Source organism: Bos mutus, chromosome 2 (assembly GCF_027580195.1).
Source record: "Bos mutus isolate GX-2022 chromosome 2, NWIPB_WYAK_1.1, whole genome shotgun sequence".
NCBI lineage: Eukaryota > Metazoa > Chordata > Mammalia > Artiodactyla > Bovidae > Bos > Bos mutus.
The window spans coordinates 74415872-74432050 of NC_091618.1; the positions used below are offsets into that span (position 1 = coordinate 74415872).

A 16179-nucleotide genomic window follows, 5' to 3' on the forward strand; every position below is an offset into this window, starting at 1 on the left:
CAATCTGATTTGATATTTTTAATAGTGGAGTCCTTGCTTTTTTCCACCTGGTATATGGCCAGAGGGAATAGAGTTAAATGTAGGGCCTCATGGAATTAACATATAAATACCATTTTTCTCCCACTTTTTGTGTGGGACATGTTTTAAATGTCCAATATCTTTGCAGTATTCAAGATGGAAACACCTGGAGAATAAATAAACAGTCCTTAGGCACTCCCCTCGTACTAAAGATAATTACAAGCATTTAATATAAAAATCTAAGAACGAAAATCAAATAAGGATTAGAAATGGCCTTTTTCTCATGAACATATTTTCTGCTATGCTATTTTCCAAACCACAGATTCTAGCAGAATCTTTAGTTGGCTAACTAAACTGCTAGTCTGCCAAAGTGAATGTTACTAAATATTCATTTGAATTACCTCATGCTTCACTGATCTTCAAATTTCTAAAGCAAAAAAATCTATAAGGATTTTTTCTTTATTTAAGTAAGTATGAGAATCCATTAAAATTTATATGTTGCTGCTAATATGTGTTTTCAATCATAACAGAAGGCTAATAATATATTGGGGCTTCCCTGGTAGCTCAAAAGGTAAAGAATCTGCCTGCAATGTGGGAGACCCAAGTTCAATCCCTGGGTTGGGAAGATCCTCTGGAGAAGGGCATGGCAACCTACTCCAGTATTCTTGCCTGGAGAATCCCATGGACAGAGGAGGCTGGCAGGCTATAGTCCACAGAATCGGAAAGAGTCAGACAAGACTAAGCGCCTAACATACAGAATAATATATTCAGCAATGGAACCCACAGAATTTTCCAAATTTTTATTTTCTTATTATAGTTATACTCAGAAACAAGGGATACAGAGGAATGAAATCCTGAAGAGTTCAGTGAAACAATGAAGACAGAAGCAACCTATAAACCTCTACTTTCATTATAAAGTAGAATATAGTCTCCTAGGCCCAGCTGGGGAATAAAAATCAATTTTTCAGCCATAAAAACACAATACACTCTTTAAACCTGGTGTTAGATTATGGCAATAGTAGTATATGGGACAAGGAGTTAGTAAGAAGCGTGCAGGGCAAAAGAAACAAAGAGAACAGTGGATAAGGATGTAGTGGAAGTAGTTCTAGGAATGGAACTGGGGTTGTGTGAGGTCAAAAGGGGACAGAAAAAACTGGAAGAAAGTGGGGAGATTTCCCTCCTCCAGAGTATCTTCCTGACCCAGGGACTGAACCTGTGTCTCCCTGCATTGGCAGGTGAATTCTTTACCACTGAGTCACCTGGGAAGCCCAGACAGAGAACAGATACTGGAGTTTAAAATGAAATTCTAACAAGCAAAATCAAGCCTGTGGCCACAGCAGTGAGTTACTAAAGTGAAGCAATGGCGAAGATGGTGGGGGAAAAGTAAGAACTTTCAAGGCCAACTTTTTCCATATGGTAGTCACTTGAAAACATTTAACATGAGACAATGACTTGGAATAGGAGGAACAGAATTCTATCAAGCCAGAAAAAGAAAATGGTTTCAGTAAAACAATCTATTTCAGTCTTTGGCTTTCATGAACTCAAAAGGGTGGAACTTCTCTCCAATTTACTCAACATCATCTAAGCAAGTTTAGGAGACACTGTCCAAATCCCTCTCCCCTTGTTCACTGCTAACTGAGCCCCACCCAGCTCAGTTTTCACCTTTACCTGGCCAGGTGTTCTAAGGGAAGGTGAACCCATCCTAGCTCTGGAGAGTGAATTGTGTTTAGTCCCAGCCCACCCTGGGAATTGATTCCAGACCAATGGTGTTTTTTCCATATAGTTTCTCAAACTAGAAACTTTGAAGCCATTCTCCACTTCTTTCTTTTCCTTACCTACACACATCAGCAGCCAGCAAACAGATAAGATTCTTACATTTGGACCCAGTCACTGTGCAAGCATCATTATCTCTTTTAAGAGTATAGTTTTGCTTTAACACTTGTTTTGAAAACGTGAATTAATTCTAACCAACTGATGTACTGGGATTTCCCCAGTGGCTCAGTGGTAAAGAATCCTCCTGCAATGCAAGAGACACAGGATTTGAGAGTTCCATTCCTGGGTTGGGAAGATCCTGGAGGAGGAGGAAATGGCAGCCCACTCTGTATTCTTGTCTGGAGAATATCATGGACAGAGGGGCCTGGCAGGCTATAGTCCCTAGGATCGCAAAGAGTCAGATGCGTCTGAGCACACACGCAATGCACAACTGATGTATTAAATGTCAATCTGAGAATAATGAGAATTTGTGCTTGCCTACACCAGATTTCATCAGCGAGAAACACTAGGTCAATGCAGAAACTGTACTCAGGTGAACTGAGCCAAATAGGAATACACAAAACATACACACCTCGATCATCTACCTGTGTTATAAGCCACACTCATTCACATCAGCTAGTCTAACTTTCCTTCTGGCTTCAGACAGCCTTTCTTGTACCATTACACAACAATTTACAAGCTACAACTCTTCTGATATCCACTTCCACTCAGAAACAGTGAGTCTTTTTAAAGATAAAGTGAAATATTCATGTAATTCTCAACATTCAATATGTATAAAACTATTTTATGGTTTTAAAAAAATTAGGTTCTTTTTATAAAACTGTATCACTGATGTTTTTGACTATTGTGCTGTATACCTATTTTCTGCACAAATCTTGAGGTTTTTATTGCATAATTTTGCATAGCACGGTGATTTTTAGGAAAGTATTTATTACAACAACAGAACTGACTGAATATTAGCACCACTCTACAAAAAGTTAACCCAAAAGGACACCCATACCACAATGTCCAAGATCTCTTCCCTTGCTGACAACAGAGCAATTCTATCAGTACAAGTATGTTACAAAGGGCCTAATACGTTAAGGAACAGCATTAGTTACCCAGCTAAACTTTTTCATTTCCTTCCCAAGTCCAGAATCTTGGTAAAGGATAAATTCTTATTTTAGATTCTGAGGGTGGTTTAATTTCCACATCAGTTCCGTGTATCACATAGCTGCTTTGTTGAGTGACTGCATTTTTATTTCTTACAAGAGTGAAAAGAACATGTAAAATGCCCTGTGTGACAGTGCTGCTGCTGCTAAGTGAAGTGAAGTGAAAGTCACTCAGTTGTGTCCGACTCTTTGTGACCCCATGGACTGTAGACTGCCAGGCTCCTCTGTCTATGGGATTCTCCAGGCAAGAATACTGGAGTGGGTAGCCGTTTCCTTCTCCAGGGTATTCTTCCCAACTCAGGAATTGAACGCTGGTCTCCTGCATTGCAGGCGGGTTCTTCACCATCTGAGCCACCAGGGAAGCCCAATGATGATAAGCAAAAGCCAAAAGATTAAGCAAAAACAGATGTAAATTTGCCTACTGAGCTTTAGGTTTCATATTTATACTTATAGCTATCAAATATTTTTATATTGAAATTATTCAAAAAAATAACTGTTTTTTGCAAACATGAAACTCTCGACCCCCTCTTCCCTACTGTTTTTATTGCATGCTTTTAAACTACTGGGCAATTTCTGCTTTATGAACGGCAACTACTGCTTTATGCTAGAGGAGATACGCTCATTAATATTACTGATGGCTAGAAAAACATTTAATTCCTCCTTTGGAACTGTCTCTAGCATCAATTTATGACTCAACACAAAAGTCTTTTTTATTACTTTAGTATCAGCTGTACTTCTTAAAACCAAAATTATTATTTTTCATCAGTTTTGGTTCTCAATAACTTGGGGACAATAAATAAAAGTCACTATCACCCTCAAGAAATAAAACAGCTATCTACTTTTGAGGATGTATACCAGAATAAACTGCACACTCCAGAAAACGTATTTTTGAGGCAAAAAAGCAATAGGGCTTCCTTTTCCCAGTCACCAACACATTTCAATAACATTAAAGCTGTATTCTAAGTGAGCTATCTATATTGTGGAAGGCTTTGAACGAGTATCTTTATACAATCTTAGAGAGGCAGGATGACATAGGAGAAACAGAAGAAGCATGAGCCTAGTATTGAGGCTCTTATCTGTAAAATGAATAGACAAGAGGGAAAAAAAAAAAAGACAAAAGGGTATCTATACCTCACAGTGCTGTTATGAGGCTCAGGGGGAAAAATCCAAGTACTGTACTTTGCTGCTCCATACTGAATATACAGTAATAGTCAGCTGTTATTGCTGCTACTGTTATAAGCAAATCTGTTATTTCCCCTGTACATGAGATAGGGAAGCTACTGGTGGTACTACACTGAACCTTTACTGGGGTGCACCCCATAAACATAAAAGTTCATGGTAGCCACTGGAAAGCTTGGCAAGATAGAGCAAGAGCAATCACCATACTAAATTTTAATTGTAGATTAAGTTTCTTAAATATTAAAAATATTATTTCATATGCAATAAAAGTCCAAGTATATGTTTGTGGGGGAGGGAGCTTTTTTCCATGGTCCTTCTTTAAAAAAAATCTACGGCATGCCCATTCAGGGATGCCCCCCGCCCCTGCTAAAAAAATCTAAGGCACCTGTTATAGAGGTCACCCATCATTATTCGGAGAAGGCAATGGCAACCCACTCCAGTACTAGCCTGGAAAATCCCATGGGCGGAACAGCCTGGTAGGCTGCAGTCCATGGGGCTGTGAAGTCAGACACGACTAAGCAACTTCACTTTCACTTTTCACTTTCATGCACTGGGGAAGGAAATGGCAGCCCACTCCACTGTTCTTGCCTGGAGAATCCCAGGGACGGCGGAGCCTGGTGGGCTGCCGTCTATGGGGTCGCACAGAGTCAGACACGACTGAAGCGAATTAGCAGCAGCAGCATCATTATTCATATAATCTGCTTAATATACACAAGATAATGATGGAAGGTTAGCAAAATAAGCTTTGCAGGAATAGTGATTTTTACCTTTTGTTTTTCCAGTGGTCATGTATGGATGTGAGAGTTGGACTGTGAAGAAAGCTGAGTGCCGAAGAATTGATGCTTTTGAACTGTGGTGTTGGAGAAGACTCTTGAGTGTCCCTTGGACTGCAAGGAGATCCAACCAGTCCATCCTAAAGGAGACCAGTCCTGGGTGTTCATTGGAAGGGCTGATGCTGAGGCTGAAACTCCAATATTTTGGCCACCTCATGCGAAGAGTTGACTCATTGGAAAAGACTCTGATGCTGGGAGGGATTGGGGGCAGGAGGAGAAGGGGACAATAGAGGATGAGATGGCTGGATGGCATCACTGACCTGATGCACATGAATTTGGGTGAACTCCGGGAGTTGGTGACGGACAGGGAGGCCTGGCGTGCTGCGATTCATGGGGTCGCAAAGAGTCGGACACAACTGAGCAACGGAACTGAACTGAACTGAAACACTACAGATTTAAGCCCTTCAAAAGCCCTTAAGCTTTATTATACTAGATTGTCACAACAAAGGTCTAAAATGTGTAAGAAATCCTACACTATATTGATATATGCTGACTGTTACTTGTTAACAGTAAGGATAAAATTGAGAGCTGAAAGCTAGGTGATGACTAAATTATCATTTTAGGCAGTCATTATTTCATGTTTTTCAGAACAGTTTCCACATTACTCCTATTTACCCCCTTTACCCCTCCCCCTCAAAATCAGTGATTGTGAAAATGATACTATTCTAAGTTTTTCTTTCTACATCTTTATATATTCTAAAAAAAAAACAAAAACTATTAAAATTTAGACACTTATAGAAACTTGAATATCAAAGGTTTTCAGCAAAACTGCCAATAAACTTGTTAGCTTTCTGGTTGTGAGAAATTATTTGTTGAATCTTACTGTACTCAGTGAGAAATGTGGTCCATAGACTTACACAGCTACTCACATTCAAATGAATAATTTTTAAACCTGCGCAAGGTATAATAAGATTAGGTTGAAAAGAGGACAAAAAGCTATAAAGTTGCTATGAAGTTGCTACATGCTAGTTTTTCTAGTAATGTACCAACACAAAATACTTCAGTGATACAAATTCAATAAACAATTCATTGAAGCAAAGAACTCAAAATGCCCAAACATGAGACACCATATATTTGCCAATTACATCAAAATAGCATCCCCAAAACATCAACTGTGCATAGATTTTTAAAAATAATAAACCACCTTAATAAAAATCTGCACTCCAATTCTAAGGCAGGCACAAGCTTGGTTTATATGTCAAGTAACTTCCTTCAATTACAGTGAATTAGCACTACATCCAACCTCAGACTTTAGTATTTCTCAGGCAAGCTGAAATAAAGATGTTTAAAGAAGGGTCTTAGTTGTGAAGAATGAATAAGACTAACATACAAGTAAACAAGTTATGAAGTCATGTGCCTAACTAGTAAGGAGCCAAGTCTCTGGGCTCTATTACACGCCATTGTTCACTGGCACTTCAGTTTGGTTTCTACATCATCTTAGTAGTTCCAGGATAACTTATTTTGTGAACTCAATTTTCTTCACCAAAATCCCAGGAATTTTAAATTCAAAATAAGCTTGGTAAGAATTAAGCACTACTCAATGTGGTGTCTTTACAATATCAGGGACCCTCAGCGAACACTTAATTTTATCAGGTTACTTAAATACATACAAATATAAAATTAGTAGAAGTAAATGCCTTATTGTCACAGCCCTTAACTTTAAATCGAAGTGAATTTTTACAGTCTGGTTTTTTTTTTTTTTTGCTGTGCTGCACGGCCTGTGGGATTATCCTAATTTTCAGACCAGAGATTGAACCTGATCCCTCGTCAGTGAAAGCGAGCAGTTCTACCTTTGGACTGCTAGGGAACTCCCCCTCAAGGTGAATTTTTAAAGAAAATAAAAAGCAAATATTAAAACCCATAAAATTCAAATTAATAATATCACATTAAAGTTTGTTAGAAGTAAATTCCTGACATTTGTTTTACTGTATAAAGCTGTAGACTCATGTACACTTCTGGATTTAATTTTCTGTATCCTTAATACTAGTAATATAAACAATGATTGTTCACAATTACATAAAACATTAACTTTGAGGTTGGTTCAGGATAATTAGGCCTCATAATTAACCAAAGTACTGCGAGAGCAATCCAAGAATGACAATTTATCAGTAGATGACTTTATAAAATCATAGTGTTCCAGTCAGAGTTAATAATGTAGTATGTTCACTGATATCTGAATCAAACAGGTGTCTAATCTGATAAAATACGAGAACTGTAAACAGAAACATTTTCCCTAGTATGGAAACTATTGTACTATTAGTTATCTGCTGCCTCTATACAGATGAAAACAGGATTCAATAAGTCTGCTTGAGCAGCACAGACTTAAGAAACCTAAGGAGTAAGTAACTGCCAAGTACCACCAAATAACTCGCTTAGCAGGTCACTTTTCAAACTACAATGAAATCTTCATTTGTACAGAACATGGATATTGTTGGCTTCAGTTGACATGAACACAATTTACACAGCAGCTCTCTTCTGTAAGTCAGCCTATAAAATGATATGGCATAGTATTTTTTATGTATCTTTAAGACAATAATTTTTAAATTTTTATTTTAAAATTAAAAAAAGAGGTCACTGTAGATATGGAGAGACTATCCCATTTGAAGCATATATATTGAGAAGTGGTAGGAAATAACAGGAGAAACTGGGAGGCAGAATTAATATTGGACATAGTTGGAAATAGGAAGCCACTGAAAATTTTAGATAAAAATAGCACTTAGAAACCTCTGGCATGTGTGGACTTTTTAAGAAAAGGATTTTGAAGGATGAAGAAAAAAATCAACCTTTTTCCAAAAAAAGTTCTGAAAGTTCTTTAGAATTTACAACTTTACCTGATCTATTATTATTCATGAATAGAGCAGGTAATTTTCAAAGCAAAATTTTTCTGTTCTTGATTTTCTTCTTTTAAAACTGGTACTTTGAATATAAGATTGTACTGCTGGCTTTCTGTTAGAAAGGACAAGTGCTTTAGACTTGTTACCAAGAAACATCAGAATTTCTGAACTACCTTAGAAGTATAGAAAATCACATAAAAAAAGATAAGCTGACTGATATATCAAGAAATCACATTCCTAAGAAAATTATCTTATCAACCAGCCACAAAAATTAAAAGCTTATCATCTTTCACCATAAAGAGTCATGAGAATTTTCCTTTTTCATAAAGTAGCAAAAGCTATTAACACATATATTCTTACTCAGGCAAGATACCTTAACATGTAAGTAGTGCCGAAAGTTAAATAATTGTAACTTAAGTACTACATGTTAAACCTATTGTATAAAATTGACTCCATTCACTTGTATATAACCAGTTAAAGGCTTTATAATTTGCAACAGCTCTATTATGAAACCATCTTTTACCACACATTACTAATTATATAAAATGCAGTTTTTAAAATGGACTAAAAATAGTTACATGTACTTTTCTGGTTGAAAAAAGGATTCAAGTCTTCCCTAGTGGTCCAGTGGCTAACTCTATGTTCCCAATGCAGGGGGCTTGGGTCTGATTCCTGGTCAAGGAACTAGATTCCACATGCTGCAACTAAAGATCTGCACACTGCAGCTAAGATCTGGTACAGCCAAATAAATGAACTAGTTAATTTAAAAAAAGGAAAAGAAATCAAAGTCACATCATGACAGTGAAATAGTGAAAGTCACTCAGTCATGTCCGATTCTTTGCGACCCCGTGGACTACAGCCCACCAGGCTCCTGTACTTTTCTACAAGAAAGAGTACTGGAGTGTGTAGCCATTCCCTTGTCCAGGGGATCTTCCCAACTGAGGGATTGAACCCAGGTCTCCTGCAATGCAGGCAGATTCTTTACTGATTGAGCCGCCAGGGAAGTCTTGGTTAATAGTCAAACTTGAATTGTAAAATCAGATCTTGAAATTCCTTGGTGATTCAGTGGTTGGGACTCAGTGCTTTCACTGCTGTAGGCCTAATGGGCCCCGGTTCAATCCCTGGTCAGAGAACCAGTACCCCTGGGTCGCAAGCAGCCAAAACAAAAACAAAAGAAAAAGGTTAAAATCAGGTCTATAGATAGATCATGACTGAGTTTAATCTACTTCAGGATTATGAAATCCAGATTAAATTATCTGAATTCTTCCCTTATTCTAAAAAGAAAACAAAGGTCACCCATACACTATACCATTTAGACGAAAGCCTTTCTTTAACATTCATTATAAAGGCATTGCTTCCCAGGTGGCTCAGTGGTAAAGAATCTGCTTGCCAATGCAGGAAGATTCAATCCCTGGGTCGGGAAGATCCCCTGGAAAAGGAAATGGCAACCCCCTCCAGTATTCTTGCCTGGGAAAACCCACGAAGAGAGGAGCCTGGTGAGCTACAGTTCATGGGGTCGCAAAAGAGTTGGACATGACTTAGCAACTAAATGACAAATAAGGGCATCAGTGAACTAAGTTCTGTGTGCAAGTATGTTTTCTAGCTGGTAAGCTGTGGTTGACATCTGATATGGTCAACTGCTGTCAGTTAATCAAGTTCCAGGAGTTTCTGAGAAGATCCAAAATAAGAAATAAGAAATAACTATTTGTAGACTACTTTAATGTGTCTGCCTCTAAAGATATCAAATGAAGTTACTGTTCTCTTGATATTAGAATGACTCTTAAGTGATTAATAGCAAATGGGATTTCCAAAAGACTTTCAGACTGCTAATCTTTTAAGAATGTAATACTGAGGTTATAATGCAGTTTAAATAAAAAATACATTTGATATAAAACTGTCAGCTCTATGTTTGGCTGAGCCCCTCTGCTGTTCACCTGAAACACTGTTAACTGGTTATACCGCAGGACAAAACAAAAAATTAAAAAAAAACAACCAAAACCCCAAACTGTCAGCTTCATATATTAGTTTTCAGAACCAATTTAACATATAAGAGACAGAAGCTGTTAGGGGAAACACTGACTGAAACCACCCACCCCGACCAGGCACCACTGTAACCATTTGCGTGAGTTATTTTACGACAGGAGGTCCTGGTAAGGAACAAGCCACCACCAATCAGAAGAACTCGGGAAAAGTCAAAAGGAGGCGCCATAAATCCTACCAACCTCCCAGAATCCTCCTTGCTGGAAGCCCTCTTGGCTGAGCAGTGCACCCTGAGTCCGGAGACTAACCCCAGCACCATGAAACCTGAGACGGAAAGCACATGGCAGAGCACTCCTCCTGGGTCCCCTTACCTTCCTGCTCTCCACCCAGGTACCCCTTACCAATACAGTCTCTTGCTTTGTCAGCACGTGCATTTCCTTGGACAATTCATTTCCAAGTGTTACACAAGCGCCCACTCTCAGGCCCTAAAAAGGGTCCCCCTTCCTGTAACAAAGTCCTAAAGGTTGTTTGTTGACTTGAAGCCAACTTTTCTCCAGTATTTTCCAGTATATTAAATATAATTAAGCATATACATCTGTGGTTTTCAGGGGCTCTTACAGAAGCCTCACTGTAAGATAGTTTATTTCTAGGAACCAAGTTTATTTATGTCCTATTTCATAGGATACAGATTGACCTGAAAAGGCTAGGTGACAAAGGCACCCCCACAAGCATATACCCTTAAAGACTAGGGATGAAAACAGCAAAATGAATCACCAAAAGATACAGAAAAGATGAAAGTGACAGTCTCTCAGTAGCAGGGCTGTGAGATAGGGAGGGGTGGGGCCAGTGGTTCTAGTAGTACTGATACATCTGAGCTCATCAGAGATGAACAATGTAAATAATGGATGTAAATAATGGGCTGGAGTCTTTAAACCAGAGGGCAGGTATTGTCATGATACTATCAGACTAAATTTGATAAATAAATCTGTAAACCAAAACCAGTTGCTAAGCAGTGACTATATGTAGACAATTGTGCTGAGGGAGTCAGGGAGGGTCAAACATAAAATTAAAATATTAAATTAGATCAGTTTTTTGTTTCTTTCTAGTTCTAAAATTGACAATTCTATCTGTGTTAACTCATCTTTAAAGTGTATACACATAAAGAGCAGAGATATCCTAATCCTATATCCTGCCCCTTACAAATGAACAAAACAATAAGCTTCTGCAGGAACCCTGGGCCAGGAAGTAATACTTCTGTGGGGGGAAAAAGGCAAGCTTTATTTAAAAAACAAAAACCCTTTTGGTGTCCAAGTTAAAAGCTGTGACATGTTAAAACAATTGTGTTACTTCTTTCAGGATGGAATCATTTGCAAAATTCCACTCTCTTATTTTAAACACTTCTGTTATTCAGTTAGAAAACTTGTTGCTTAATATGCAAATCTTAAACTAGGAAAGGGAGGGAGGAAATGAAGCTCAACAAACACAACAAAATAAAGTTGCTTTGCAGTGTTGAGGCTGCCAGGCTTTTTGTTACTCTACTTGAAAGTAAATGTGACTTGTCTGTAGAGAGTGCTGCTTCAGCAGTTCCAAATGAATTTCAAGCTTGTGCTCCATATTTTCTCTTTTGTAAGTTTAATGTATTCAGCAACACTGAACTGACAATTTAAATAACTACATTTTTAAACAAACGAAGCATTGATGTTAATGTATGAAAATGGTCCAAAGCCCTGGGAGTCTTGGTTCCCACCATTGTTTATTCTGACAACAGGATATAATTGCTTACTTACTTGGCAGCAAATTTAACCATCTGCTTGCTTGCATGGTCTCCTACCGCCACAAGAGCCTGGACATTAAACTGCTGCTGTCGTAGGACTAAGAAACACTGCTTTCCTGAAAAAGACAAAAAGTATACAAGTGTATTAAGGACATGCTAGTTTTATACCATGCTAGTTCAGGTTTTACAAAGAAGAAAAATGTTTTCCTATTTAAAAACTGGGTCCAAATTTACTATACTCAATAGGGCCATACACTTGGGAATTTGGCTTTGACAGCCAAAATACTCATACTCAATTGACAGGCTAAAACCCAAGTTCCTCCTATGCTTTTAAAATGTTATTGAGAATGTAAGCAAATCATCAATTTCAAAAAACATTATTTATCAAGAGAATTATTTTGTGATTGTACGTACTTACTAAACAAATTTCAAATAACTTCAGATCACTTTCACCATTCATTCAAAAGCTGGTATATTTTATAGGCAAAGGTACTATGCTAACCATCAAAGGAGCCTCAAATGATGCAACTATGAGAGCTTAGTCACAGGAACTTAAATGTTCTTTGCAGGTGGTTCCTTTCTTTCCAAAGTACATTTTTAAAAGCATTTAGAATAACAGACTAGCTTATCTCATATTCTATTTTACTCATTTCTTTATGATCTTCCTAATCTTTCATCCTATATGTTACTTTTTTTTAAACCCCCAATAATTCACTTTGTCTATAAAAGATCATTCTCTTTATGCCCTAAAACCAGTATTATTTCTGTGTTAATTCTGAGCCTCGTGATTCTCTCTTCTTTCATAAGGAACTATCATTCCTTATTATTAACCTTTTGAAAGACAGTCATAATAGATCCAGTCACTATCCTTGTGGCAACTCTTTTTTTCTAAAAAGATTCTTTTTACAAGTCTCTGATCACATTTTGGGACACTACTTCCTCATAAAACAAGTTAAATCTTTTCTAGACCACTTTTCTTATCAGATTTTCTTTCAAAACATCAAGATTTTGGGGGGGGCGGTTTAAAATGAGAATTATCTTTTACACGGAGAATTAGCTTTGCCCCTTACTTCCTCCCCTAAAAAAGCAAAAGATGCAAGCAGACTTGCAGTTAATACATTCAACGTACAGTTTTAAAATGCAAATCTGACAGCAATCATGATGTTAAAAAAAAGGCTACAGAGTGCCAACACAGACACAATTTATGGACTTCCAAATCATGTACGATTGACATATTTTTATACTACATAGATACCATTTCCCCTTTCCTTTGGCGTATGATCCAGTTACTAAGTAAAATCTCTCTCTTTTTAAAAATTATTTAATTATTTTTGGCTGCACTGGGTCTTTGTTGCTGCAGGTTTTCTTTCTCAAGTTGTGGTGAGAGGAGGCTGCTCTTCGTTGCAGTGTGCAGGCTTCTCGTGGTGGCTTCTCTCGTTGCAGAGCGTGGATTCCAGGTGTGTGGGCTCAGCAGTTGCAGTGTGTGAGCTCCAGAGTGCAGCTTCAGTAGCTGTGGCACACAGACTTAGTTGCCTGGCTGCATGTGGGATCTTCCTGGGCTAGGCATCAAACCTGTGTTCTCTGCATTGGCAGGTGGATTCTTAGCCAGTGGATTTCAAGGGAAGCTCTAAGCAAAATCTTAAAAAAGAAAACTACGTGAGCTGTACAAATTCAAAGGGATTTTCAAGATGCTGAATTGATAAAGATTGTTACTCTAGAGAAATCTGCAGATGAATCAAATGACATTATCCCAAGAACTACTGAAATTATAGCTAGATATTAGCTCACTCAGAACAGAATGTTAACAGGAAATAAAAGGTAATGTGCATGACTTAGTAAGCATTTTAGCTGCTCTAATAGTGCAGACAGAGGAGCACTGACTGGGCTGCACTACAAAGCAATCTTGTGATGAACTGCAATGCTAGAGAAAAACCCTGGGAGAGAACAGAGAGCTCCACAGTACTTACAAAGGGTGACCATGTCTTTAGGTTAGCACTAAGGGGTGACATGTAGTGGAAAGGTTTGCCAAAGAGTAAAAGCTTTTACATCAAAAGATATGGGATCATATCCCGTTACTTCCTATAAGGGGCCTGCTGCTGCTGCTAAGTCACTTCAGTCGTGTCCCACTCTGTGTGATCCCATAGACGGCAGCCCACCAGGCTCCACCATCCCTGGGATTCTCCAGGCAAGAACACTGGAGTGGGTTGCCATTTCCTTCTCCAATGCATGAAAGTGAAAAGTGAAAGTGAAGTTGCTCAGTCGTGTCCGACTCTTTGCGACCCAATGGACTGCAGCCTACCAGGCTCCTCCGTCCATGGGATTTTCCAGGCAAAGTACTGGACTGGGCGTACCAGAATATTAATTATGTCTCAGTTATTCATCTGCAAAATGAAGAAAATAACAGCATATTACTCATGGGGTTTTCTTGAATTTTCATCTATACTCTTGAGGATTATATAATAAGTTTATAATTGTGACAAACACCCAATTAATGTTAACTGTAAACTAGTATTACTACCTTTTAACTATTATCATTACTAATAGCACTACTGCCACTGCCTACTTATTTGAGGACTATGAAAACTGGCTGCCCAGGTGGCACCAGTGGTAAAGAACCTGTCTGCCAATGCAGGAGATGCAAAAGACGCAGGTTTGATCCCTGGGTCGGAAAGATCCCATGAAGCAGGAAATGGCAACCCACTCCAGTATTCTTGCCTGGAAACTTCCATGGACAGAGGAGCCTGGCAGGCTCTAGTCCGTGGATCGCAGAGTCGGACATGACAGCATGCATGCACTGCACGACCATTTCTATTTCACAGCTGGATCACTATGTCCAAAAGCTATGGTGGGTGTTGGGAACACAAAGTATGTATTTGTTAGACACCCATGACAGACTGTTATGTGAACAAAGTGATAAAGCCAATCATAATTTTAAGAGATATTAAAATTGACTGCATAAAAAAACCCACCAAAATATGAAATTGTATAGGAAGAAAAACACCAAAAAATGTGGCTACTAATGGATGGTGAAATCATGGAGAATTATACTGTTCTTCATATTTTCTGAACTTTCTACAATAAGCATGTACTATTTTTTTTAATCAGAAAAATATATATATATTTTTTTTTTTCAGAAAAAATAATTTTTAAGAGACCAATAAAGTCCGGGTTTAAAGAAAATTGTGGCCATGTTCCAGATTCAACACAGGAGATAAGCAGAACTATGTACTCAGGAGTACATAGAAGCAAGCATACTCCTAAGAGCTAACATGCCTTCTACGAAACAGAAATCATGAAATCAATGATTATGAGTGAAGCGAACAATGTTCACTGTTCTCTTTTAATGTTTAATGTATTTAGTCTACGTAATTTTAAATTTTTAATCTTTAAAAAAAAAAACCAATAGATGAAAGGAAAGGGGAGATGAGACCGATGTATGATGAGTTGCTTCAGTTGTGTCCAACTCTTTGCGACTCCATGAACTGTAGTCCACCAGGCTCCTTTGTCCATGGGATTCTCCAGGTGAGAATACTGGAGTGGGTTGCCATGCCCTTCTCCAGGGGATATTCCCAACCCAGGGATCGAACCCTTGTCTCTTAGGTCTCCTGCACTGGCAGGCAGGTTCTTTACAACTAGCGCCACCTGGGATGTCCGAGACCAATACCATCAGCATACTATAAAGCCACAGTAAGTAAAAACGTACAGAAACAGGCAGATCAATGCAGCATAAAAAAGAACTGAAAAGATGCCCTATTAGAGCAAAGAGATTTTAATTCTAGTGGAATTCAGGAGATAACTAAAAAACCGAGCAATACAATAGAAAAGGGGAGGACTTTCTAAGTTTGAAAATTATAGAAATGCCTATGCATAAAAATTAAAAAACCACTCTGGGAAAAATATCTACGAATGACATATAACTTATATGAGTTAATATCTTTAATACATAAAGATCTTAAAGATGTATAAGTAAAGGACACTGAGATCCCAATGGGTAATGGACTAGAACAAATAATCTAAAAGAAAAACACCCTAGTAAGTATTCATGGCAGATAGACGGGGAAACAGTGGAAACAGTGGCTGACTTTATTTTTCTGGGCTCCAAAATCACTGCAGATGGTGACTGCAGCCATGAAATTAAAAGACGCTTATTCCTTGGAAGGAAAGTTATGACCAACCTAGACAGCGTATTAAAAAGCAGAGACATTACTTTCTCAACAAAGGTCCATCTAGTCAAGGCTATGGTTTTTCCAATGGTCATGTATGGATGTGAGAGTTGGACTGTGAAGAAAGCTGAGCGCCGAAGAATTGATGCTTTTGAACTGTGGTGTTGGAGAAGACTCTTGAGAGTCCCTTGGACTGCAAGGAGATCCAACCAGTCCACCCTAAAGGAGACCAGTCCTGGGTGTTCATTGGAAGGACTGATGTTGAGGCTGAAACTCCAATACTTTGGCCACCTGATGTGAAGAGCTGATTCATTGGAAAAGACCCTGATGCTGGGAAAGATTGAGGGCAGGAGGAGAAGGGGATGAAAGAGGATGAGATGATTGGATGGCATCATCGACTCAATGGACATGGGTTTGGGTGGACTCCGGGAGTTGGTGACAGACAGGGAGGCCTGGTGTGCTGCGGTTCATGGG

At 38.5% G+C, this 16179-nt stretch overlaps 1 protein-coding gene across 2 annotated transcripts in view; it reads right to left on the reverse strand.

Moving 5' to 3' along the window:
* The window catches only part of DARS1 (aspartyl-tRNA synthetase 1), a 67386-nt gene that overhangs the window by 37367 nt on the left and 13840 nt on the right, over nt 1–16179 (reverse strand). For both annotated transcript variants that reach the window (XM_005899494.3, XM_070389813.1), the window contains exon 4: nt 11556–11658. In XM_005899494.3, coding sequence (XP_005899556.1) covers nt 11556–11658 — 103 coding nt within the window. The remainder of the gene's footprint in view (nt 1–11555; nt 11659–16179) is intronic.